Source organism: Nothobranchius furzeri, chromosome 10 (assembly GCF_043380555.1).
Source record: "Nothobranchius furzeri strain GRZ-AD chromosome 10, NfurGRZ-RIMD1, whole genome shotgun sequence".
Classification (NCBI taxonomy): Eukaryota; Metazoa; Chordata; class Actinopteri; order Cyprinodontiformes; family Nothobranchiidae; genus Nothobranchius; species Nothobranchius furzeri.
In genome coordinates, this window is record NC_091750.1 from 34,520,104 (window position 1) to 34,543,817 (window position 23,714).

Consider the following 23,714-nt stretch of genomic DNA (forward strand, 5'->3'; position numbering starts at 1 on the left):
CCCCCTGAGCCTGAGATCAGTGGACTCAGTGGTCTCCTTTAAGAAGCAGCTGAAGACTCACTTGTTCAAGCTGGCTTTTGTATGACCTTCTTCACCTCTCTCTCTTTATTCTGCTCTCCCCACCTATTCCACCTTCCTCAGGATCCACTGGTTTCCCTCTTTCCTGTTCACTCTCTCTCTTTATTTACATTTTTTTTAATCACAATTGTCTATTTTTGCTCATTTTAATTTTTTTAAATCATTTTCTAAATTCTTTTTTATATTTTTACATTTTTGTTTTTGTGAAGCGCCTCGTGGTTTTTATCTTGAGAGGCGCTATAGAAATGATATTTTCTTCCTCTTTATATTAATTCTATCACCGCCTTGCCTCTGCAGCATCGCGGGTAAACACCGACGTTTATATTAAAGGTGATCTGTTGGATTTTATAAAACTCAACCAGGGACCGTCGCATTTATACTAATCTTTTATGAAAAAATATGATTATTTAGTGGGAAATGATTTAGGAACCTCTGACTGACGGCAGGTGACCAACCAGGTTAACGTTTCTGATGTTTTCGGTTATTTCCTGCAGGAAACTCACAGTTTGGCCTAGAAGAGTTGCAGATGGTTGCATTTTCCTTCTCAGTGGGCAAACGCCATAAAGCAGCTAAACACACACGCTCAAGAAGAGTCGGTGTGTGTTTACTGCAGGGGCCTCATGTTGATCACACACACACACACACACACACACACACACACACACACCTCTGCAGGTGCAATATGGCAGTTGAGCCGACTACTGAGCATGCACACAAAGCTCCAGACTCAGACCGTGAACTGAACTGGAGGACAATAGTGCTTCAAACACCATGACATCATCGGTACCGGTTTGCAGGTCCGAGCGTCGCCAGGAGGTGGCAACAAACCACCGTGGGTGGGCGCGCCGGACCCAGCAGAACCGGATCAGGGTGGCAGCGTTCTCCTTTGTTGTCGGAGTGCCGTCTACTAGACTGTGGCGGCGACGCAGGTCCGTTTGGACTCATCAGTCCACCTTAACAGGAGGTAGTGACTAAACCACAGGACCACTAGGGATAAAACTACCACATTTACACTAATTATAACAGAAGCAGCAACCTGAAGAAGGAAAGCTGTCGACTTAAAACACCCTCATGTGAGAAGTCGAGTTACTCGAGACTGAAAACAAACGGAAGACTTCAGCGACGTGAACGGTGCGTTTTACACTAAATTAGACGTTATTTAGAAAAAAGGGAATAATAACTTTAATGTTGACGGTTGATGGCACTACAGTTACCAGCAGGTGGGAGAGAGACGCTCGTCTGCACCCAGCAGGACGTCATGCCACGGTCATCGCCACCTGTGGTGAGGGAAATCTGTGTGTGTGTGTGTAGGGGGGGGGGGGGGGGGGGGAGAGAGAGAGAGATAGAGAGATGAGAGAGATAAGGAGAGAGAGATAGAGAGAGAGATGAGAGAGATAAGGAGAGAGAGATAGAGAGATGAGAGAGATAGATGAGAGAGAGAGAGAGAGATGGAGAGAGATAGGGAGAGAAGGAGAGAGATAGAGATGGAGAGAGAGAGATGAGAGAGAGAGAGATAGGGAGAGATAGAGAGAGATGGAGAGAGAGAGATAGGGAGAGATGGAGAGAGATAGGGAGAGAAGGAGAGAGATAGAGATGGAGAGAGAGAGAGATGAGAGAGAGAGATAGGGAGAGATGGAGAGAGAGAGAGATGGAGAGAGAGAGAGAGATAGGGAGGGAGAGAGAGAGATAGGGAGAGAGAGAGAGCGAGATAGGGAGAGAGATAGGGAGAGATAGAGAGAGAGAGAGAGAGATGGAGAGAGGGAGAGATAGAGAGAGATGTAGAGAGAGAGAGAGAGATAGGGAGGGAGAGAGAGAGAGAGATAGGGAGAGATAGAGAGAGAGAGAGATAGGGAGAGATAGAGAGAGATAAGGAGAGAGAGAGAGATGAGAGAGAGAGATAGGGAGAGATAGAGAGAGATGGAGAGAGAGAGAGAGAGAGAGAGAGGGAGAGATAGAGAGAGATGGAGAGAGAGAGAGATAGGGAGGGAGAGAGAGAGAGAGATAGGGAGAGAGAGAGAGCGAGATAGGGAGAGATAGAGAGAGATGGAGAGAGAGAGAGAGAGAGAGATGGAGAGAGAGAGAGAGAGAGAGAGAGATAGGGAGGGAGAGAGAGAGAGAGAGATATAGGGAGAGATAGAGAGAGAGAGAGATAGAGAGATAAGGAGAGAGAGATAGAGAGAGAGATGAGAGAGATAAGGAGAGAGAGATAGAGAGATGAGAGAGATAGATGAGAGAGAGAGAGAGAGAGATGGAGAGATAGAGAGAGATGGAGAGAGAGAGATGAGAGAGAGAGAGATAGGGAGAGATGGAGAGAGATAGGGAGAGAAGGAGAGAGATAGAGATGGAGAGAGAGAGAGAGATGAGAGAGAGAGATAGGGAGAGATGGAGAGAGAGAGAGAGAGAGAGAGAGAGATGGAGAGAGAGAGAGATAGGGAGGGAGAGAGAGAGAGAGAGAGAGCGAGATAGGGAGAGAGATAGGGAGAGATAGAGAGAGAGAGAGAGAGATGGAGAGAGGGAGAGATAGAGATAGGGAGGGAGAGAGAGAGAGAGAGAGGGAGAGAGAGAGAGATAGGGAGAGAGAGAGAGAGATAGAGAGAGATAAGGAGAGAGATAGAGAGAGAGAGAGAGAGATAGGGAGAGAGAGAGAGAGAGATAGAGAGAGATGGAGAGAGAGAGAGAGATAGGGAGGGAGAGAGAGAGAGAGAGAGATAGGGAGAGATAGAGAGAGAGAGAGAGAGATAGGGAGAGAGAGAGAGATAGAGAGAGATAAGGAGAGAGAGATAGAGAGAGAGATGAGAGAGATAAGGAGAGAGAGATAGAGAGATGAGAGAGATAGATGAGAGAGAGAGAGAGAGAGGAGGAGAGAGAGAGAGATGAGAGAGAGAGAGATAGGGAGAGATGGAGAGAGATAGGGAGAGATGGAGAGAGATAGGGAGAGAAGGAGAGAGATAGAGATGGAGAGAGAGAGATGAGAGAGAGAGATAGGGAGAGATGGAGAGAGATAGGGAGAGAAGGAGAGAGATAGAGATGGAGAGAGAGAGAGATGAGAGAGAGAGATAGGGAGAGATGGAGAGAGATAGGGAGAGAAGGAGAGAGATAGAGATGGAGAGAGAGAGAGATGAGAGAGAGAGATAGGGAGAGATAGGGAGAGATGGAGAGAGAGAGAGAGAGGGAGAGATAGAGAGAGATGGAGAGAGATAGGGAGAGAAGGAGAGAGATAGAGATGGAGAGAGAGAGAGATGAGAGAGAGAGATAGGGAGAGATGGAGAGAGAGATGGAGAGAGGGAGAGATAGAGAGAGATGGAGAGAGAGAGAGAGATAGGGAGGGAGAGAGAGAGAGAGAGATAGGGAGAGATAGAGAGAGATGGAGAGAGAGAGATGGAGAGAGAGAGAGATAGGGAGAGATGGAGAGAGAGAGAGAGAGAGAGATGGAGAGAGGGAGAGATAGAGAGAGATGGAGAGAGAGAGAGATAGGGAGGGAGAGAGAGAGAGAGAGATAGGGAGAGAGAGAGAGCGAGATAGGGAGAGATAGAGAGAGATGGAGAGAGAGAGATAGAGAGAGAGATGGAGAGAGAGAGAGAGATGGAGAGATAGAGAGAGATGGAGAGAGAGAGAGAGATAGGGAGGGAGAGAGAGAGAGAGAGATAGGGAGAGAGAGAGAGCGAGATAGGGAGAGAGAGCGAGATAGGGAGGGGAGAGAGAGAGATAGGGAGAGAGAGAGAGCGAGAGAGAGAGAGAGAGAGAGAGAGAGAGAGAGAGAGAGAGAGAGAGAGAGATAGATAGAGAGAGAGAGAGAGATAGGGAGAGAGAGAGCGAGAGAGAGAGATAGAGAGAGAGAGATAGGGAGAGAGAGAGAGAGACTGGCCGCTGATTCAGATTTAAATATAATCCTAATCTGTTCACTTGAGCGTTGCGATACATAAACTCTGCTCGATTACACACACACACACACACACACACACACACACACACACACACACACACACACACACACACACACACACACACACACACACACACACACACACACACACACACCCACACACACACACACACACACACACACACACACACACACACACACCAAACTCCTCCCTCTCCCAGTGCTGCTGTTTCCCCACTGAGGGGTTAATAAAGTCTAACGGCTCTAAACAGAGTAAAGTCTTTTCTATTCAGCGGGTTTGTTTATCTAACGTAATGAAAAAGAACGCAGCGTCTGTAATCAGATGTTTTATGATAAATAATCTAAAACGCTGTTGTTGTTGATGTTGTTAGAGCGCTACCGTTTAAGGTTCAGGATTATTTCTGGGGGATTAGATTTGCAGGATGAGATTTTCTACCACGGCGCCTCGTCTCCGTCGTCCATCCCTTTCCCGCTAAGACCTGCGTCTCCGTGCTTCGTGTCCTGAACGATCTGACGTGCACCCAGGCCTCGTCAGACGCGGTTGAGTTGGCTGGAACGAGCCCACCCTACAGAGAAGCGAGGCTAAAGTGTGACGCTGCGTTAAAGTGAAGCGTTTCTTGCAGCACACCTTTTGTTCCAGGTGAGCCCGGCGCAGCGACACCTTCTGCTCCAGCTTCTGCTGCTCGCGCTCGTGCTGCGCTTCGGTCTGCATCTTGATCTTGCTCTGGTAGGCGTTGAGCAGCTCCATCTCCTGCTGCAGCTGCTGCCTCAGGGCCTGGCACTCGGCTTCCTGGGCCTCATCCAGACGCAGCTGAGACAGCCGATGGCGGACCACCGACGGGGAGAGGGAGGAGGGGAGGCAGCGATGAACAGAGGCGACATGGACGGGCGGCGGAGCGGGAGGGGAGAGGACAACACAACAAACAGGATATGAAATATGAGAATTAAAGCGACAGAAGCAACAGGTCTGGCTGCATTTACGGGCTCGGGTCAGACGGGTTCTGATCTTTAGGTGGATTTACCGCCTGTGAGGCCATCATCTCGTTGATGCTCTGCTCGTACTGCTCGGCCAGGATGGCCAGCTTGCGCGTCTGCTCGTCCTTCAGGGCCTTGAGCACCGTCTTGTGCTCGGCCTTGGGCGTGACCTCCATCTGGTGGTGGCGTAGGGCCTTGTACTGCTTGGTCTGCACCTTGCACGTATCCTGGAACTGCTTCTTGATCTGCAGCTCCAACACCTGTTGGACAATAACGGGACGGTAACAAGAGGGCCTAAAGAAGCAGACGAAAGCTGCTTTTACCGGTCTACATCTGGTTTGTGAAGAAGGCCTAACATCCAGACCGATCCAAATACTCTCAAAAGCAACGGGAAACCTTTCTTCTGCTCTTACATCCTTTCTAATGGAATCGATTACATTTCGATTGCATCACAGCCTGTTTAAAGCGGATCAAAACCACTAAAGATGTTGCTTGTTGCTTGCGACATCCTGCAGGTTAATCCCAGATGTCTCTGGGAAAAAAGCAGGAATCTTGAAACGTTCCTGTCGTGTATTTCCCATCGGACGGTAACCGGTAACTAGAGCGAACCGCGGCCTCCGTGCCGACTCACTTTGAGGTTCTTGGGCTGCTGCCGGAGCTCCAGCACGTGCTTGCGGTGAAGTTCTCGCTCTCGCCTGTTGTTGTACTCGATCTGGTTCTCCAGCTCGGTCTGGTGCTGCAGGCGGATCAGATCCATGCGCAGCTTCTGCAGGGTCTTCAGCTGCCGCTGCTCCAGCTCCTGCGTGGACTCGTCGTGGCGGATCAGCATGGCGTGCTCCATCTCCTTCTGGGTCTTCTTCTTGTTTAGCTCCTGAGGATTTAAACAAGATGCAGTTTGAATTATTCTTCATTCCTACATAGAACATCGTCGCGTTTATTCCTGTAGCCCAACGGCAACAACTCAAATTAGAGCTAAGAAAGTAAACCCAGGCACTAAAACCTTTAATTTCCAAGTATTTGCTGAGTTTGTGTATTTTTCTCACAGGAAGCTTTGCAGAACTAAAACTTTACACCACAGCAGCTTTTCAGATTAAGGCGTTTTGGCTTGCTCTGCTCACCGATAATCTGCTTATTGAACAAAGGCCGTTTTTATCACAAACACGCGGCTGCTAGCTGTGAAAAACCTCTCGTGGTTTCTGTTCTCGCACAAATCAACGACCGAAAGCACGTCTGTGTTTGTAGGATCCTCCACACCTCTCGGATCTGCTCCTGCTCCACGTCATGCCTCTTGATCATGACTTTGCGTTTGAATGCGCGGCAGTTCCTCTCGTAGAAAACCCTCTGCTGTGCCAGAAGATGGGCCTCCTCCTCGGCTTGGGAATGCTGCATGTTCTCTTTGTGCTTGGACAGACGCTCCTGCTTCTCTTTCTTGGGGGTGCTGTGGTCCTCGTTCATCTCCTGAGAGAGGATGGGATGGTGACAGTGAAGATGCACGTTCATAAGAATAAAATTCACTTTTTGTTTTGGGGTGAAGGTGCATTACGGAGCGTGTTTAGGGTTTTGGTTCATGACAGCAGACCCTCACATCCGTCTAATCTACAACTAGCACTAATGCAGTCAGCACAAGGGTCTGATCCCCGCTCCCCTCGGTGTTTAACTCTGTTGCATCCCTCGGTTGGTGGGAAATATCTCTCCCTGCCAGTGATGCTGTCTTCTAACTGTGCTGACCTAATTCTGGTCACAAAAACTAGCCGCATCCCGGCTCGTTGCAGCATTCTCTGGGCTTTGTTTGGAGGTCGTGGAGGCACAAACCCTCCTGGTTGTCTCTGTTCTTTTTATTTATGTGTAGGTACCTGGTAAGTAGGCTGGGTGACTCAAAACCTCCACGTCGGAGCGACTGAGTATGAGTGTTTGCTGTTTACTGTTGAGTCAGCCCTCCCACACTCAAACAGGAGAACGGAGCCCACAAACCTCCTTAATCTTCTCTTTGCAGAGTTTGTACTGCTTCTTCTGAGTATCCAGGAAGGTGGTCAGCTCCTTCTTCTGCTGGGCCACAATCTGCTGCTGGAACTTCTTCTCATCTGCAAGCGCCGTCTTCATCTGGTGTGAGACAGGAGATGCGATCAGCTGAGTGAGGAGTGAGGGGAAGAGCTGAGAGCAAATGACACGTAAAATAAATACCAAAATCACAACAACCATCCTAATCCAGACACATACACACATATACATACATATATATTTATGTATATGTGTTTGTTTGTATGTATGTTTGTTTGTATGTATGTCTGTATGTATGTTTGTATGTATGTATCAGTTATATTGATGCAATCTTGTAATTTCCTCAAACAGCACGTAGATGTCAAAATAAAAGCATAAATGATGTGGCTTTTATTTGCTGCTTACATGTTAGAATGACATCATCTCTTGCAGATGTGTGACAGATATGCTGCTTTGATGAAAGTGGTGTGTAAATGTCTTTAATATTGGTATAAACTACCAGGTAGGGCTGCTCGATTATGGCAAAAACAATAATCACGATTATTGTGACTGAAATTGAGATCACGATTATTTAGGACGATTTTTCAATTTATGTTGATTTTATTTGTTTTTATTCAGTCATAAAATTGCTCAGGGCACAATCAGGACAAAAATAAATAAGAAACAAGATGATCACTAAAATAACTCCTGATTCCCAGTATAAAAAGACCAATATACTTATAGCTCATAGTCTATGACCCAAGGGCTATAGACCTTGGTTTAACTCATGTAAGTCTAACCAGTACAGACCCAAATACCAATATCTGGCAAATACTGACAGCAAGAATTATACAGTGGCATTTATAACAAATACATGCAAATAAATTGATGTTCACAAAATGTTGCATAACATTTACTGAGTCGTGTCAAGGTGCTGTAGGAGAGTGCACTAGCACCGTGTCCTCAGAGAGGTTAGTTATTATTTATCAGCGTGAGGAACTTATTCCTACCTTATTTATAAACTATTTATTTACAAGTCCATCAGTTAATGTAATAATTGTCCCAACCACAGCTGCACCCCCCAACCCCCAACCCGGTCTCACAGCAATCAGGGGCAAGCTGCACGTGTGTTTAGCGCGCCGCACGCGCACATTTAGCCGTTTTTAGCGGCTCAGGAGTCCGCAGGTGCGGTGTGTGCGTCACTCACTCTGGTTACTCCAACAGGGAGCCGACTCCGAGAGCCGTTTCTTTAGCGACTGACACATCACTACATCATTCCCTTTCCTAATGTCCTGAAGAACGGTCCGGAGCGCAGGCGGAGTGTTTAGCTAACCTGCAGGAAATGTCGACGACGGTTATCCAGAAAGTAGCTAAGGTTACCAGAGATGTTTCTGAGGTGTTCGCTAGGTACTTTTAAGATTAAAAAGTCAAGAAGGGGGTCTGAAAAGCTGCTAGAAATAGCGTCAAAGTCGCTAAGTTGGCAACACTGTGGGAGGAGCGCTTCATTTGCAACTCAGGGCAGCGCAGGTGGGAGGAGCAAATAATCGGCTTGTTTTGTTTGTATAATCGTTCAAAACTCAGATCGTTATCGTGATTAAAATTCGATTAACTGAGCAGCCCGACTACCAGGAGTTCCCAACAGGATTAAAGTAACTGGGCTAAAATGGAAAATTACTTTTCCAGAGCCAACCTTTCTCCCAGTGGTTGCCGGGTAAACTTTAGATCATCTGCGTAATAACTTATGCCTCCATGACTAATCCCACCTCCTTCTCCGTTTGCACGGCGTGGCGTTTGGCCAGCTTCTCCAGCTCGATGTAGGCATTGTTGGCCTGCGTCTCCACCTCTTTCTGCAGCTTCAGTCGGTGCTCGTCCATCTCGGCCTTCAGCTTGTTTTCCAGGGCGATCAGCTGCTTCTGGTGCTGCCGCCGCATCCGCTTGTAGCCCGACATCTGCTCCCGCAGCTCACTCTCCTGCTCATGTTCATGAATCTGTTTGGTCACCTGTGGAGGACGAGATGCACGGCAGTCTGAACACAAGTACAACTCGAGAGGATTGGAAGATAAAATCAAGTAGCAGACGCCTGAAATTATTCTAATTAGATTAAATTTTCCAAGATCTTAAGACAAAAACAGATGTGCTGTTAGGTGCAGCTGGGTGAAAACAAACGAGAGAGAAACATTCATGAGCAAAGCCCAACAGAAGCCCTTTCCTCTGACCGGTGCACCCATCACACAGATAAAGACCCACGACGACGCTGAAACAAGCAGATCTGCAAACAACTTCCAAAGGTTGCTTCCCTTTCTGGTCCAAGATAAAAAGCTGGAGACGAGCGGGAACACGTTCTCCAGCTGGGACACCAACCTGAGGACAGAACGGGTTCTCCACGTCTAAGTAGTATTCGCTCCGCATCTTCTCGTAGCTTCCACCTGAGCTCCTCAGGCCAAACATGATGGTGACTTTAACCAAGTACCACAGCATCCAGGAGCCGTGTGCGGCATCCCACACCCGACAGAACCCTGCCCGAGCGCCGATGCGACCCCCGAGACCCCCCCGAGACACGACGCCGAAACCCCCTCCCCTTTGTTGGTTGGCGCCCCGGGCACGAGCGGCCGAGGCAGACGTGTGAACTGCGAATGAGGCTGGCCGACGCCGCGGGCCAACAAGAGCACAGAGCGGCTCTTTAGTAGAGCCAACGCTAAGCGGTGGACAGCAGGTGGGTCACATGAATACCTCATTGAGAAAGAGTGAGAAGTTGGGAGGGGGGGCGAGGGGGGGTCAGAATGGAGAAGGGCGAGAGAGGGGGGGGGGGGGGGAGGTTTAAAAAAAACAGAAAGAAAATGAATTTACAAAAACAGGAAAAAAAAAAGCAAACGCTGACAAACTAATTAGGAGCAGCTAGCCGGGGGGGGGGGGGGGGGGGGGTGGTCCTCCTTAATCTGGGCTGAATCAATACCCCTACTGTAAGAGCTCCCAATCCTGGTCACTCGCTTCAGCGCCACCCTGCAAACGGTCACAAAGGGCCAAGTCATGTCATGTGATGTGATGGCTCCTTTCACACACGGCTCTGGGACTGGAGAGGAGATCATGTTCAGGTTTGGGGTGGGGGGGGCAGTGGGAACGGAGCAGCTCCACTGTTTTCTTAATTTTGTGTATTTTGCAGCTGGACGCCGTCTGAATCGACGTCCTGTTGTTGTTGAAGCTCTAAAACAGGCAAACACAGACAGTCGACCTGCTTGTTCCCAGAGAGCAGGACTCTGACGATCAGAGCCGCGGTTCCCGCAGCGCCCGTCAGGGTCAGACTCCAGAGCGCTTTACACCACCCTCGCTGCTGGTGATGAGCTGCATGTAGCCACAGCGGCCGCCGGTCCCTCCGACCACCAACAGCAGGTGACATGGGTTAGGCGTCTTGCCCAAGGACACAACAGCAGGAGCTGGGATCAGCCCGATTACCGGACAGCCTGCTCCACCTCCTGAGCAGCAGAGGTGGTGTGGAAACGCTCCTGAGCTTCAGAGGAACAAAGACGTCTTGCCTCTGAAGAGCTGGGACTTATTTTAAGCACGAAGATGAAAAACAACAAAAAGAAAAACAGGAGACGTTTAGAGACACGTGGTGAAGTCATCGGGCTGAAAACAGGAAGTGAAAGGGCTCCACCGAGAGCGGTGTAACGCTCCCGTTTCCTGTAGGAGCACACGTCTGCTCTCGGTCTGATCCCCCCCAGCATCACCTGTAGGATAAATCAGCTTGACTGATGCAGCTCTGAAGGCTGGTGCACGTGTTTCAGGTCAGTCTGCAGGTAGGGCAGCACCTCTCTGGTCTAACTTCACCAAACCCGGAATAATCCCTCCTCTCTCTCCGGAGCTCACATCCTTCCCACTCTGCATCTTTCTTCATTTTCCCTGTTCAGGTACTCTCTTTCAAACACATCCTTGTTCTTCTCTCATATTTCAGATCAGGTTTTATTCTTAATGTCACAGAAGAAGGTGACAGGCTTTACTCTTCTACCCCCCCACATGGTAATTTACCTTTGACCTTTAAATATGTACTTTTACTTCACTTAGGAATCCTCCTTGAGGGATAAGCCACATTATTTGGCTTTTATTCCCTTCTTGTTCTCCTGCTGGCATTCATCCTCCCATCTAGTTATCCGTCTCCTCGCACCATCTGGACTCCCCTCCTTCATCTCTCGCCGTTCCTCTTTGTCTACCTGTTTCCAGTCTCGACGAGTCGAGGCCAATCTGAGGATGCAGGAAAAGGATGATGTCATCTCTTTCAGCGCTGGCGGGCAGGACCAGCGCTGTGGCGCTAGAGCGATACCGAGCTGTACCGGATCCTGTATTCTCTTTAAGGACAAACTGCCAAAGCTACGCCCGTCGAGTGTGCTCCCGACTCTAAAACATCATGTGTGGTTGTCGGGAAGATGCTGCTCATGATGATGGGGGGGGGGGGGGGGGGGGTGTCCTAAAATAAAAGTTTAATTTGTGAAATCAAAACTCAGCCGAGACCATTTCCAGTCAAACGGGTGATCGGACTCTTAACAAAAGACCCGTCTCTGGACTGGACGTGCATCTTTGATGTTCACCAGCCTGCCCCGTTTCCCAGCGACGCGTCTGTGCGAGTGGTCCCGGTGGACTTGCACGGATCCTGTTGTTGTTCTTGTCAGAACAAAAAGAAGAAGAAGAAGAACCGGACTTGAAAGAGCAGCAATGAAGGCTGGAGGGGTTCGGCGGACGACGCGTCCGGACTTGAATGATCGCCGTCTTGAGCTCTGGTCAAGGACAGCGTGAGGACACACGTGCACGCGCATCCTCATCACTCGCCGATGTTCTGGTTTCAGACCCAGAGGGTCACGGATGGGTGAACACACACACTCGCACACGCTTTTACACAACACCACAACTACTTTATAGTTACTAGAGCTGGTTTCCATGACAACAGACAGGGAGGGAGAGAAGGGGAGACATAGAAACAGAGTGAGGTGGCGTTCCTCCCTCCTTTTATATTAGAGTATTGAGTCACATCCGAGAGCGATGTAATAACAAATGCGGGCCGGGGGGAGGGGGGGTAGTAGGAGAGGAGAAACAAAGACAAGGAGAAGGAGAGAAGGAGAAGCCCAAACAGACAGAGATGCAGGATAAAACTACAGATCTGACCCTGATGCTGTGTGATGTCATCACACCCACACATCTCTGGCGTCTGCGCCCAGCCTGAGCCGCGTTTCGGCTTCCAGAGCAGCTCAAGGTTCAAGATAAAAAACTCATTCTCAGAATGTGAAGAAGGAAAACATCAGAACAGATGAGATCTTACCAGTGAGGCAGACTTGATGGTGGCGAAGCGGCCCTGGTTCTTGTAGTTCTGGGCCGGGCCGCTCCTGTCGGAGCAGGACGGTCTGAGCTCTGGCCGGTGGTCTCTGTGGATCCCGTCATCCCAGTTATACTGGTGATCCTGAGCAACATAAAACCAGTCAACTGTAACCGATTCAGCTGCTAACTTCAGACATTCAACTTAAACGTTCCCACACAACTATCCAGAGGGTTTTCCCAACAGGAACGCTGAACTCTTCATCATAAATATTAGAAAACTTCACCGACTACAAACCCAGTTGACTGAATCTGAACCAGGTCTGGGTCTCTGACACACTTGTGTCGGCTTCAGCCGCCCCAGGAAGCGGTCTGAACATCTCTGGCGGTCTGCGGACTTGATCCATGTGAGGAGGAAAGCTCGTCACCATCCCAAAACAGCGCGTGTCGCTTTGAACCGCTCTCTGCTCAGCCGCTGAACTCGGAACAACGCGGCGGCGGGCGGCTCGTTACGCGACGGCTGCATTCACGCAGCGCCAAACACAACGGAGGAGAGTGGCAGAAGGGACGTCCTCTCCGTGCTGATCTTTCACTTGTGATGGATTTTCTTTGAGAAAATCAGCCTTGACCCGAGTGTGTGTGTGTGTGTGTGTGTGTGTGTGTGTGTGTGTGTGTGTGTAACGGCAGATGAAGAATTGGCGCATGCACAGCCTTTATCCACAAGTGTGAATGTCAGTGAGGAACTTGAAGTGATCTACCAAAAGTGTCGATGGTTTCCATGGTTTCAGAGGGGCGGGGCTTATGCACACCTGTGAGAACGGCGACAGAAACCAGAGGATGTTTGCAGACACGGTTCCTTTTACTTCTAAAAACGGTCAAATGTATCACCTCAGAAAGGAAGTGGATGTAGTAAAGGACTTTACGCTGCGAGTTTTAGACAGAATTTAAATATTTTAGTATCCAGCTCGATCCAGTCCCAACAAAAGCATCCTGACCTCTGACCTTTACCTTTTTGCTGTCCAGGTTGCTGCTGTAGTCCTGGGGGTGCATCATGGTCATGTCGGAGCAGCTGTCCAGCACCTCCTGGATGCTGTTCACGCTGCTGCTCTGGCTACCTGTGCTGACCGAGGTGCTGGGGATGGAGTGGTTGCTGCCCAGGCTGTTCATCTTTGAGCTAGCTGCCTCGCTGTCCTGCAGAGAAACGTTCACGCACGTCCAGAAACACATTTAGACTCAAACTCGTTAGAAAAAAGAACCATTTCTAACACAAGCTCTGATGAAAAACACAAACAAAAACAGCGTCAGTCCCAGAGGGTGGGCCTGGAACCGAGTGGCTACTAGTGGGTGCTCGCTGCAGAGGTCTGGTGGCTGCTCCGGCTGGAGCAGGTCACTTCAACCATGCTGCTTTAGCTTCTGCTCCCTGCATACTTTAGATGTTTCTCTGCTTCAACACACCTGGTCTGAACTACGGCGTCATAACAAACTTCTCCAAGCCAGCCTGGAGGAGCAGGGGGGACTTTTAAAACACCTCAGTCCCACTACGGTCCCTGGAGAGTGCAGACCTGCAGCTGCTGGCTGACGACGGGATCTCCTGATCCACGTCTAGCATCTGATGCTCCTGACAGGTTTTTGCGGTCTATCAGGATTCTGGGAAGGTTCTTTCCAGGAATGTCACCACAGCGGTGAGCATGTTGTCCTCAGAGACTAGTGATTGTACTACAAACATTATATTTGTTGATTCTGATGACGATCTTTGCGTACGAAGGAAAAACGAGCTTTAAGGTCAGGTTTCAGCTCCACCATGAAGGTCGGACAGATGCTGGAGTTGATTAGTTTACATGAAAGAAAGCAAATGTTTTAGGACATTAAAAACAAACGTAAACAGACCAAAACAAGATGGAGTCATCTCCATTTGGCTGTGACTTGACGTGTTGGGGTAAGCATCTGTTCTACTGTCAGGGACTCGGTTTCACAGCTTCCTGTTTTCCTCGGGGTTACTCTGGTTTATCTTAGCAGCTATTCCTCTCCTCATCCTCCCACCTCTTCGTCCTCTTGGCTCTCTCCCATCGGCCCGTTGTGTTTCTCCTGGTAGAGAATCTTCTTCATCTTTCTGTACTGCAAATTGTCCAGCTCACGCACGGCGTCCTTGGTCCTCTGGATGAGGTCGATGAGGATGCGCGGCGAGCGTTCCCGACGTACAAAATCATGCTGCAGCGGGGAAACGAAAACAACAAGAATCAGATAAAACATGCTTGGCATTAATGTCTCACCTTATAATAATAATTAGAGCCTTAAAGGTCGATTTTTAATCTTGGAAACATGCTAATTTAGCTCTTTTAGGCAGGGACACACATTTGTGTTGATTCTTAAATAGATTAAAAAACTATTTCTAACAATGAACGACGCTGGAAAGAAGATTTTGAATTAAATAACCTTGAAGTCTTTATGCAGAACAGCCCAAGTACTTAAATAGCTTTTCATTTTTAAGCACAGCTGGACTTTTAATGCGTTTTTGTTGCATATGAGCAGCGCTGCAGTGGCCATCACTAGAGGGCGCCGGTCGGCTGCTTATCCAGAGTCTCAGCACCACAGAAACAAGTTATTTTGTCCAAACAGACTCAATCCTTCAAGCTTTGTTCACTCTCCAAGAGATTTTCCTTTGGGGGCTTTAATGTTGTACATTCAGCAGCTGAGGTAGATAAACTCCTGTAAGGTTTAATAGTTGATCGTTGGTTTTATTTCCATTATAAATAATAATATTCATCAGTTTAAATATTGATACAGGATTGGTTTACAAAAGTATCAAAGGGAAAAATACACGGCTGAATTTTTAAAAACTAAATCAGGCAAAAGTCCTAAAATCTGTGCACAGGGTATCTGCAGGTGTAAGGAGCCAAGGACCCGCAGATGCACGGTGTGCAGCCATCGAACATAAAAGTGATATTTTCCTTGTGCTCATCGGTGAAACTCAAAAACGGGTCGATACGAGGAACATTTTAGTCAACAACTCTTTCTTTTATTTATTTTCCATAAAGATTTAGTCTCTATTGGTGGGCTTGAGAGCTGCGTGACTATTTTTAAACATCATTTTAACATTTAATGTACTTTTTATAGATAATAAAAGAAGAAGGCAGATTTCCTGTTCAGCGCGCGCGCACACACACACACACACACACACACACACACACACACACACACACGCACACACACGCACACACACACACACACACACAGTTCCTCTGAGTCACCCTCATTCTTAAAAGATTGAGTGATTTAATGGATGAGTTGTCTGCAGCCTGAGGAAACCAGAATAGAAGATAAATGCTACAAAAGCATGTTTGGATCCATCTGAAGGCCTCGCTCTTACTCTCCATGTAAGTGTGTGTGTGTGTGTGTGATGGGTTAGCCAGGACACAAGGGAGTGACATCGCACTCTGAAAACAGAGATGAGTGAGATTTGTCCGGTTTTCGGAGGGAGCTACTGTAGTAGGAGGCTGCTCACTCCCATCTATGAAAAATTCCTGACGACGTTCCTAAAGAACCTAAAGTTCCTTCTTGTTTTTACTGCAGAGTGATTTATTTTAAATGATGTGACCTCAGAGATGTATTCATTCAGATATCATGACTTTATGATGCTTAAAGACAAATATCAACACTTCGGATGTTTATTTTCCATCCAGGCTGTTCATGCTAAGCTAACCTGTTGCCTGCTACATGTTAGAGATCTGCAGGATTAAAATGATCATCTGCTGCAAAAGCATCTTCAGTTAGGCCACTTATAGAGTCAAAAACTAGCTGGTTGTAAAATGTGCATTTTTCTGTTTTTTATTTTCTTTATTAAAAACTCGTCCTCATTAAATAAACATTTTAATGTCTTCTTTTTTCTGTTAGTTTATTTTGTTCAGAAATGTATCAAGTTACAGTAAAAAAAATAAACTTTTCCCACTTCCAGAAACTGTAAAATTCTGAGGTTGGACTGAATTTTCAAAGTAAAAATGATTATTTTCTAGGAAGTTTTCAAATTTACAACACAGGGTGGTTCTATGTGAAGGAGCGAGTGGTTTTTATTCTCCGATTTATAATATTCTCAGGCAGGCGGGTAGCGAGGAGGCGTTTACCCTGAAGCCAAGAACACAAAGACCTGAAGGCCAACAGATTAGTGACCCGATCTTACCTTTTAAGGTGTGTGTGTGTGTGTGTGTGTGTGTGCAGCCAAAACAAGAGCAGGGTATTAATCTCTGAGACCAAACACCTTTAACCCTCTAAAACTGGGACGGGTCGTTATCCGTACTTAATGCCCGTTTTTGTCTGAATTTAGGTCAGGAATGTCAGGAAGAGACCGGTCAAGCCTCCATCCTACTTAGTTTACCACTCACGGGTCCTTATTAGCTGCTAGAAGACCTCACACCTTCCCTCTGGAGCAAAGGAGGTGTTGTAAGCCTTGGTGGCGCTCTGCACCGTTCAGCATGATAAACAAGAACATTAAACTCTTAGAGGCCCAATAGGATTAGCTGTTGGTCACACAAACAAAATGATGAACGCTGAAAACACGGTTAGCTTCATCTGTCTGTTTCTTAGGAGCAGACGTGGAAAGTTTTTAAATGGTCACTAAATTAAAACACCTAAAGTTAAATGTGACTGTTTGTGTAATCATTAGTTTGGCAGCGTGGGTTAGATTAATTAAGAATTAAACTGGAGGTTTCAGTTTTTAACCATGAAATAAACGATAACGCTTGCTATTCCTGGGGTCCGTTTTGGTCATTTATGTTTTATTATTATCTTTACTGTGATAACGATTGGTGTCGTTATTGTTATCACTACTTCACGCTGCTCTTTTAATCTTCTGCTCTGTGTCAAAAACAAACTTTGGTCAGAAACACAAAAACCTCCTTGAGCCGTCACCTTATCGTGGTGGAGGAGTTTGAGTGCCCTAATGATCCTAGGAGCTATGTTGTCTGGGGCACTTTGTGCTCCTGGTAGGGTCTCCCATGACAAATTGGTCTTAGGTGAAGGGTGAGACAAAGAACTGTTCACAGGATCTTTCATGGATATACAATTAAAGAGTCGGAGTACCCGGCCCGGAGGGTTACTGGGCCCCACCCTGGAGCCAGGCCTGGGGTTGGGGCCCGTGAGCGAGCGCCTGGTGGCCGGGCTTTCGCCCATGGGGCCCGGCCGGGCCCAGCCCGAACCGGATACATGGGCTCATCCAACTGTGGACCCACCACCTGCAGGAGGAACATGAAGGGTCCGGTGCAATGTGAATCGGGTGGCAGACCGAGGCGGGAGCCTTGGCGGTCCAATCCCCGGACAAGGAAACTGGTTTTTGGGACATGGAACGTCACCTCGCTGGCGGGGAAGGAGCAGGAGCTTGTGGCAGAGGTTGAGCGGTACCGGCTAGATATAGTCGGACTCACCTCGACACATAGCATTGGCTCTGGAGCCCAAGTCCTTGAGAGGGGTTGGACACTCTCCTTTGCGGAAGTTGCTCCGGGTGAGAGGCGGAGGGCTGGGGTTGGCTTTTTGTTAGCCCCAAGACTCTCTGCCTGTGTGTTGGGGTTTACCCCTGGGGATGAGAGGGTAGCTTCCCTGCGCCTTCGGGTCGGGGAACGGGTCCTGACTGTTGTTTGTGCTTATGGGCCAAATATCAGTTCAGAGTACCCACCCTTTTTGGAGTCCCTGGGACGAGTGCTAGATAGTGCTCCATCAGGGGACTCCATTGTCCTGCTGGGGGACTTCAATGCTCACGTGGGCAATGACAGCATGACCTGGAGGGGTGTGATTGGGAGGAACGGCCCACCTGATCCGAACTCGAGCGGTGTTTCGTTATTGGACTTCTGTGCAAGCCGCAGTTTGGCCATAACGAACACCATGTTCGAACATAAGGATGCCCACCGGTACACTTGGTACCGGGGCAGCCTAGGTCACAGGTCGATGATAGACTTTGTAGTCATATCATCTGACCTGCGGCCGTATGTTTTGGACACCCGAGTGAAGAGAGGGGCGGAGCTGTCAACTGATCACCACCTGGTGGTGAGTTGGATCAGATGGCAAGGGAACATGCCGCGTAGACCTGGCAGACCCAAACGCATAGTGAGGGTCTGCTGGGAACGCCTGGCAGAAGAACCTGTTAAGACGGTCTTCAACTCCCACCTCCGGCAGAGCTTTGACCACGTCCCAAGAGCAGTGGGGGACATTGAGTCCGAGTGGGCCTTGTTCCACTCTGCGATTGTTGAGGCGGCTGTTGCTAGCTGTGGTCGCAAGGTGACCGGTACCAGTCGTGGTGGCAACCCCCGTACCCGCTGGTGGACACCAGAGAAGCTGTCAGGCTGAAGAAGGAGACCTACAGGGCGTGGCTGGTCTGTGGGTCTCCGGAGGCAGCAGACGGGTACCGGATAGCCAAGCGGGGTGCAGCAGTGGCAGTTGCCGAGGCAAATTTTCGGGCATTTGAGGAGTTTGGTGAGGCCATGGAGAAAGACTATCGATCGGCTCTAAAGAGGTTCTGGCAAACTGTCCGGCGCCTCAGGAGAGGAAGGCAGCAACTCGCTCACACTGTTTACAGTGGGGATGGGGAGAAGCATCTTCCATCTAAAACCTGAAGCATTTATAATGCATCAATAACCAGTAGAACCAGTAGAAGCCTGATCAAAGGAATGTGGAGGCAGCAAACACACAAGCTACCCCATAAAGACGGTTTCATGGGAAAGGAAGTAAAGCTACAACAAAAATAATAAAAAAGCCAAAGAAATAACAAGCAGCTCCCAGCAGGGTGCTCGGTGAAGAGGCTGTGTGTGTGTGTGTGTGTGTGTGTGTGTGTGTGTGTGTGTGTGTGTGTGTGTGTGTGTGTGTGTGTGTGTGTGTGTGTGTGTGTGTGTGTGTGTGTGTGTGTGTGAGGGTGCGTGGGTGGATGGGTGTGACTCATCCTCATGGCTCAGGGACTGACTAAAACAGGAAGTGAGGTCACAGCTGGCAGGATTACAGAGGAAGCCCACTCACTCGTAGCAGCTCCCCTGACGAGGGTCTGTCCTGAGGAATTTTCAGTAGGCAGTAGTCAACGAAGCTCCGGAAGGCATCGGACCTGGGGAACAAACCAGAACTAAAATAAAAACACTGGGATGTGGGTCAACGACTCCCCTTTCAGAGAAACACACGAGCTACAAACGGACCAAGCGAACGGGCCACAGGAGCTGTGTGAATAAAAACGGCCGTTACAGATGGAGACGTCATGCGAGCGGTGCGTTAAGGTGAAGAAGCTGTAGGATTTTAATGACACCGATACTTAAATCCGGGGGTCAGCGTAGGGTCGGTGTGTGAAAAGGCTTCTTCCTGCCACCTGACACTCGTCTCTCTGCAGCTGACTCAGGTCTCTACCTGTGTGACACATTTCATGGTGTTTCTGTACAAACGCTACTGAGCTAATGTCTCTGCTAGTTTAGTCAGGCTGGATGTTGCTTGTGCCTCCAGCTGCTGGAGCTTCTCCAAAAAATACCGCAACCACGTGCACAGCCGCCTGCCTCAACACGATGCACTTTCACTACAGGTGTGCCACGTGAACACGTGCATCAGAGAACACCTTCTCACGCAAACAAAAGCTTTTCTGGCCGACGTTTCTGATGAGCAGGATTTATTTTTAAAATCACAAAAATAGACATTATTTAGAGAACAGAGCTACAAACGCAGTTCCCTTGTTCAACTGCCCCTTTCAGGCTTGCTGCCCTCCCTTAAATAAATCTCTTTAAAGGAGTGGAACACTCATTATGCAATACATTTGCAGTGGGAACGAATGCCTTCAGAGTCATGCTGGGATGGGAGTGGGGGCCCCGGGGAAACCGGTGCACCATTTTCAGGAACTAGAAGTGAGCCACACCGCAGCTGAGCTTCAGACAGCGGGATTTAGAGTCTTTTCTCCTGATATTTGGACTTCCCGCCTCAGATTGGATAACAGCAACACGACTCCACTGACTTGAAACGCTGAAGTTTGATCTCCACAAATAGCACTAGCCTGGCTGTGTGGTGGAGTTGCTAAAGCAAACGGTTAGCTTCTACTAGTCGAGACGTTCTCTGCTGTTTCCTGGAGGCTAAACCAACAACAGCCTGAGTCAACATGGGTGAGTCCATGAATGTAAGTGACAGGGTGACGTAGATCTGTCAGGATTTTCCAATCCTAGAGTTTCACTGTCTGTTTTCTATCAGAAGCTACTGCAGGAGACAGGTGTAGGAGACTATCTTCATGTTCAGCCTGCCTGAAAAACTCTGAGTGAATCATTATAATCAGAAATAAGATTTTTAAAATGGGTTTTTAGTGTCTCACGCCTTTAATGCCAAAAAACTACTAAATAAAAAAGAACTTCAAATATTTTACAAATAACTAATATGTCAATAAAAAGGAACTATACCTCCGTAAAACACATGAAATTAAATGTATTTGTCATCTTTCTAAACCATCTCGATGTAGAAGATCTAACCTCCTTTAGGGTGTTACGGACATCCACTCAGACCCAGTGGGTGTTTTAATCAGGCTGAAAACAGAATGAAACGTTTTGTGTCTAAATGTTATTTTGCTTCCAAACACTAAATGAAGAAATATAGTTTTTAAACTCTTAAATCGGTACGACCGGGGTAAAAAAAGAAGCTAATTTCATGTGAAATAATCAACTACCACTGATTATTTTTCAGAGGGTGACTTAAATTATTAGTTGAGTGAGGAATAAAAACTGTCAGGTGAGACAGTGTTGCACAGCGATAGTAGAGGGGCGGTTTGAAAACTGATGGCCTAAATGACAAATATATATTAGAGGCCAACCGATATATCGGGACGATTTATTCCACTTCTTCTATATCGGCCACTGGCCGAAATTATTTTTAAAAGCCGATTAAAATAAATAAATAAATAAAAATCAGGCACCTGTGTGGCCGACTGCCACCACTACTAGACTGAAAAAAGGCCCTGAAGGACCCCAACACGCTGTTTTTTGAATGTTTTGAATTTTTTTTATATTTTAAGTTAAATAAAAATTAAGAGTTGTATTCGTTGTTGTCCTCTTCCTCCGCTTATCCGGGTCCGGGTCGCGGGGGCAGCATCCCAACTAGGGAGCTCCAGACCGTCCTCTCCCCGGCCACCTCCACCAGCTCCTCCGGCAGGACCCCAAGGCGTTCCCGGACCAGATTGGAGATGTAACCTCTCCAACGTGTCCTGGGTCGACCCGGGGGCCTCCTGCCGGCAGAACATGCCCGAAACACCTCCCCAGGGAGGCGTCCAGGAGACATCCTGACCAGATGCCCAAACCACCTCAACTGACTCCTTTCGATCCGGAGGAGCAGCGGTTCTACTCCGAGTCCCTCCCGAATGTCCGAGCTCCTCACCCTATCTCTAAGGCTGAGCCCGGCCACCCTACGGAGGAAACTCATTTCGGCCGCTTGTATCCGCGATCTCGTTCTTTCGGTCATTACCCAAAGCTCATGACCATAGGTGAGGATTGGGACGTAGATCGACCGGTAAATCGAGAGCCTGGCTTTCTGGCTCAGCTCCCTCTTCCCCACGACATATCGGCTCAGCGTCCGCATCACTGCAGACGCCGAACCAATCCGCCTGTAGATCTCCCGATTCCTCCTACCCTCACTCGTGAACAAGACCCCGAGATACTTAAACTCCTCCACTTGAGGTAGGACCTCTCTCCCGACCCGGAGGTGGCAAGCCACCCTTTTCCGGTCGAGAACCACGGTCTCAGATTTGGAGGTGCTGATCCTCATCCCAGCCGCTTCACACTCGGCCGTGAACCTACCCAGCAAGAGCTGAAGGTCAGAGCTGGATGAAGCTAGGAGAACCACATCATCCGCAAAAAGCAGAGACGAGATTCTCCCGCCACCAAACTCGACACACTCCACACCACGGCTGCGTCTAGAAATTCTGTCCATACAGGTAATGAACAGAACCGGTAACAAAGGGCAGCCCTGGCGGAGTCCAACCCTCACCGGGAACAGGTCCGACTTACTACCGGCTATGCGGACCAAACTCACGCTCCTCTGGTAAAGGGACTGAATGGCCCTTAACAGAAAGCCACCCACCCCATACTCCTGGAGCGTCCCCCACAGGGTGCCCCTGGGGACACGGTCATAAACCATCTCCAAATCCACAAAGCACATGTGGATTGGTTGGGCAAACTCCCATGCCCCCTCCATCACCCTTGCAAGGGTATAGAGCTGGTCCACAGTTCCACGGTCAGGACGAAAACCACGTTGCTCCTCCTCAATCTGAGATTCAGCTATCGATCGGACCCTCCTCTCCAGAGTTGTGTCGACTTGTTTAATTTATATTACACACAGTGAGCGTTCAGTTGTCTTTCAGCATCAATAAGTTGCTAAAACGTTTATATATCAGCCTTAATAATCGGCTTTAGATATCGGCCATCGACAACGACATCCTTAAAAAAATCGGTTTCGACCTAAAAAAACCCACATTGGTCGGCCTCTAAAGGATATCCGCTAAAGACTCGATCAGCAATCCCAGTCGCGAGCTGCAAGGTTCAAAGCTGAAGAAAACACAGCAGGAGGCAGATTATTTTAGCAGCTAGAACACGTCACGTTTAGTTTGTGTTTGAACCGGTGTGGGAATAACGGTGCTGTGTTGTTGTTGAGATGTGGAGCAACACAGAAATAACCACATTTGCTTGGTGGCGGTTTTCCTTCTGCGTTACGTAACACATCTCAGTGTGACCTTAAGCAAGGCCTGCCGCAGTGCTCACAGGCCAGAGCAGCGTCTTACGCCGGCTGGGCCATGAGTGGATCAGATTTTCATGTTTAACTGTTTCTTGCTTCATGTTTGAGGTTAGTTGCAACGATGCCACAAAACATTTTTTATTCTGTCAAACAAAAGTTTGGGAACTTGAACTCACCACTCGTTTGACTGCAGCGTGGGTGAGTCGTTCTGTGCGATGTGGTATAAGGCACTCATGGCGTTCATGTTGAACAAAGGTGGTTTACGTTCCGCTAAAGTAGAAAACGACAGAGTCAAAGATGCACAACATACTTTTGCTGCTGGAAGTTTCAAAACAACAAATCAGCTTTTCTTTGATCGAGGCGGAAGCCTCTGGAGTCTGCTCAAGTCGTTATGTGCTTCACTTTATCTGTATTTTATTTAAACCGGCTTAGATCTGTTAAACTTTCACCTGAGTGAACGCATCAGTCTTTAATTTGGCCAGTTAGTCAGAGCTTTCTCACCCAGTTCAATACAGGTGATCCCTAGAGACCAGATGTCCACTTTCCCCTCGTACTGACCCTCATCCATGGCTAAAATCACTTCTGGGGCCATCCTGAGGACAGAGAAACACACAATATCGTTAACACACACACACACACACACGCACACACACGCACAAATCCATGAAAACGTTATAATCTGCTAAGCTTCTCAGAGCTTTTTAAGACTCTGGTATGCTGTGATAGATGCTCCGTTTCTGGAACGTGTAACAACTTTTCTGCGTGTGAC

At 48.3% G+C, this 23,714-nt stretch overlaps 1 protein-coding gene across 6 annotated transcripts in view; it reads right to left on the reverse strand.

Moving 5' to 3' along the window:
* taok3a (TAO kinase 3a) overlaps positions 1–23,714 on the reverse strand; it is a 113,626-nt gene that overhangs the window by 1,703 nt on the left and 88,209 nt on the right. For 5 of the 6 annotated variants that reach the window (XM_070555557.1, XM_070555556.1, XM_070555553.1 and 2 more), the window contains exons 9-20: positions 23,447–23,538; positions 23,122–23,215; positions 19,226–19,307; positions 14,273–14,440; positions 13,241–13,423; positions 12,240–12,377; positions 8,698–8,934; positions 6,929–7,108; positions 6,212–6,415; positions 5,589–5,828; positions 5,005–5,217; positions 4,611–4,793 (exon numbers count right to left, since the gene is read on the reverse strand). In XM_070555557.1, the coding sequence (XP_070411658.1) occupies positions 4,611–4,793; positions 5,005–5,217; positions 5,589–5,828; positions 6,212–6,415; positions 6,929–7,108; positions 8,698–8,934; positions 12,240–12,377; positions 13,241–13,423; positions 14,273–14,440; positions 19,226–19,307; positions 23,122–23,215; positions 23,447–23,538 (2,014 nt within the window). The remainder of the gene's footprint in view (positions 1–4,610; positions 4,794–5,004; positions 5,218–5,588; positions 5,829–6,211; positions 6,416–6,928; positions 7,109–8,697; positions 8,935–12,239; positions 12,378–13,240; positions 13,424–14,272; positions 14,441–19,225; positions 19,308–23,121; positions 23,216–23,446; positions 23,539–23,714) is intronic. The other variant, XM_015960526.3, reaches the window with a different exon arrangement.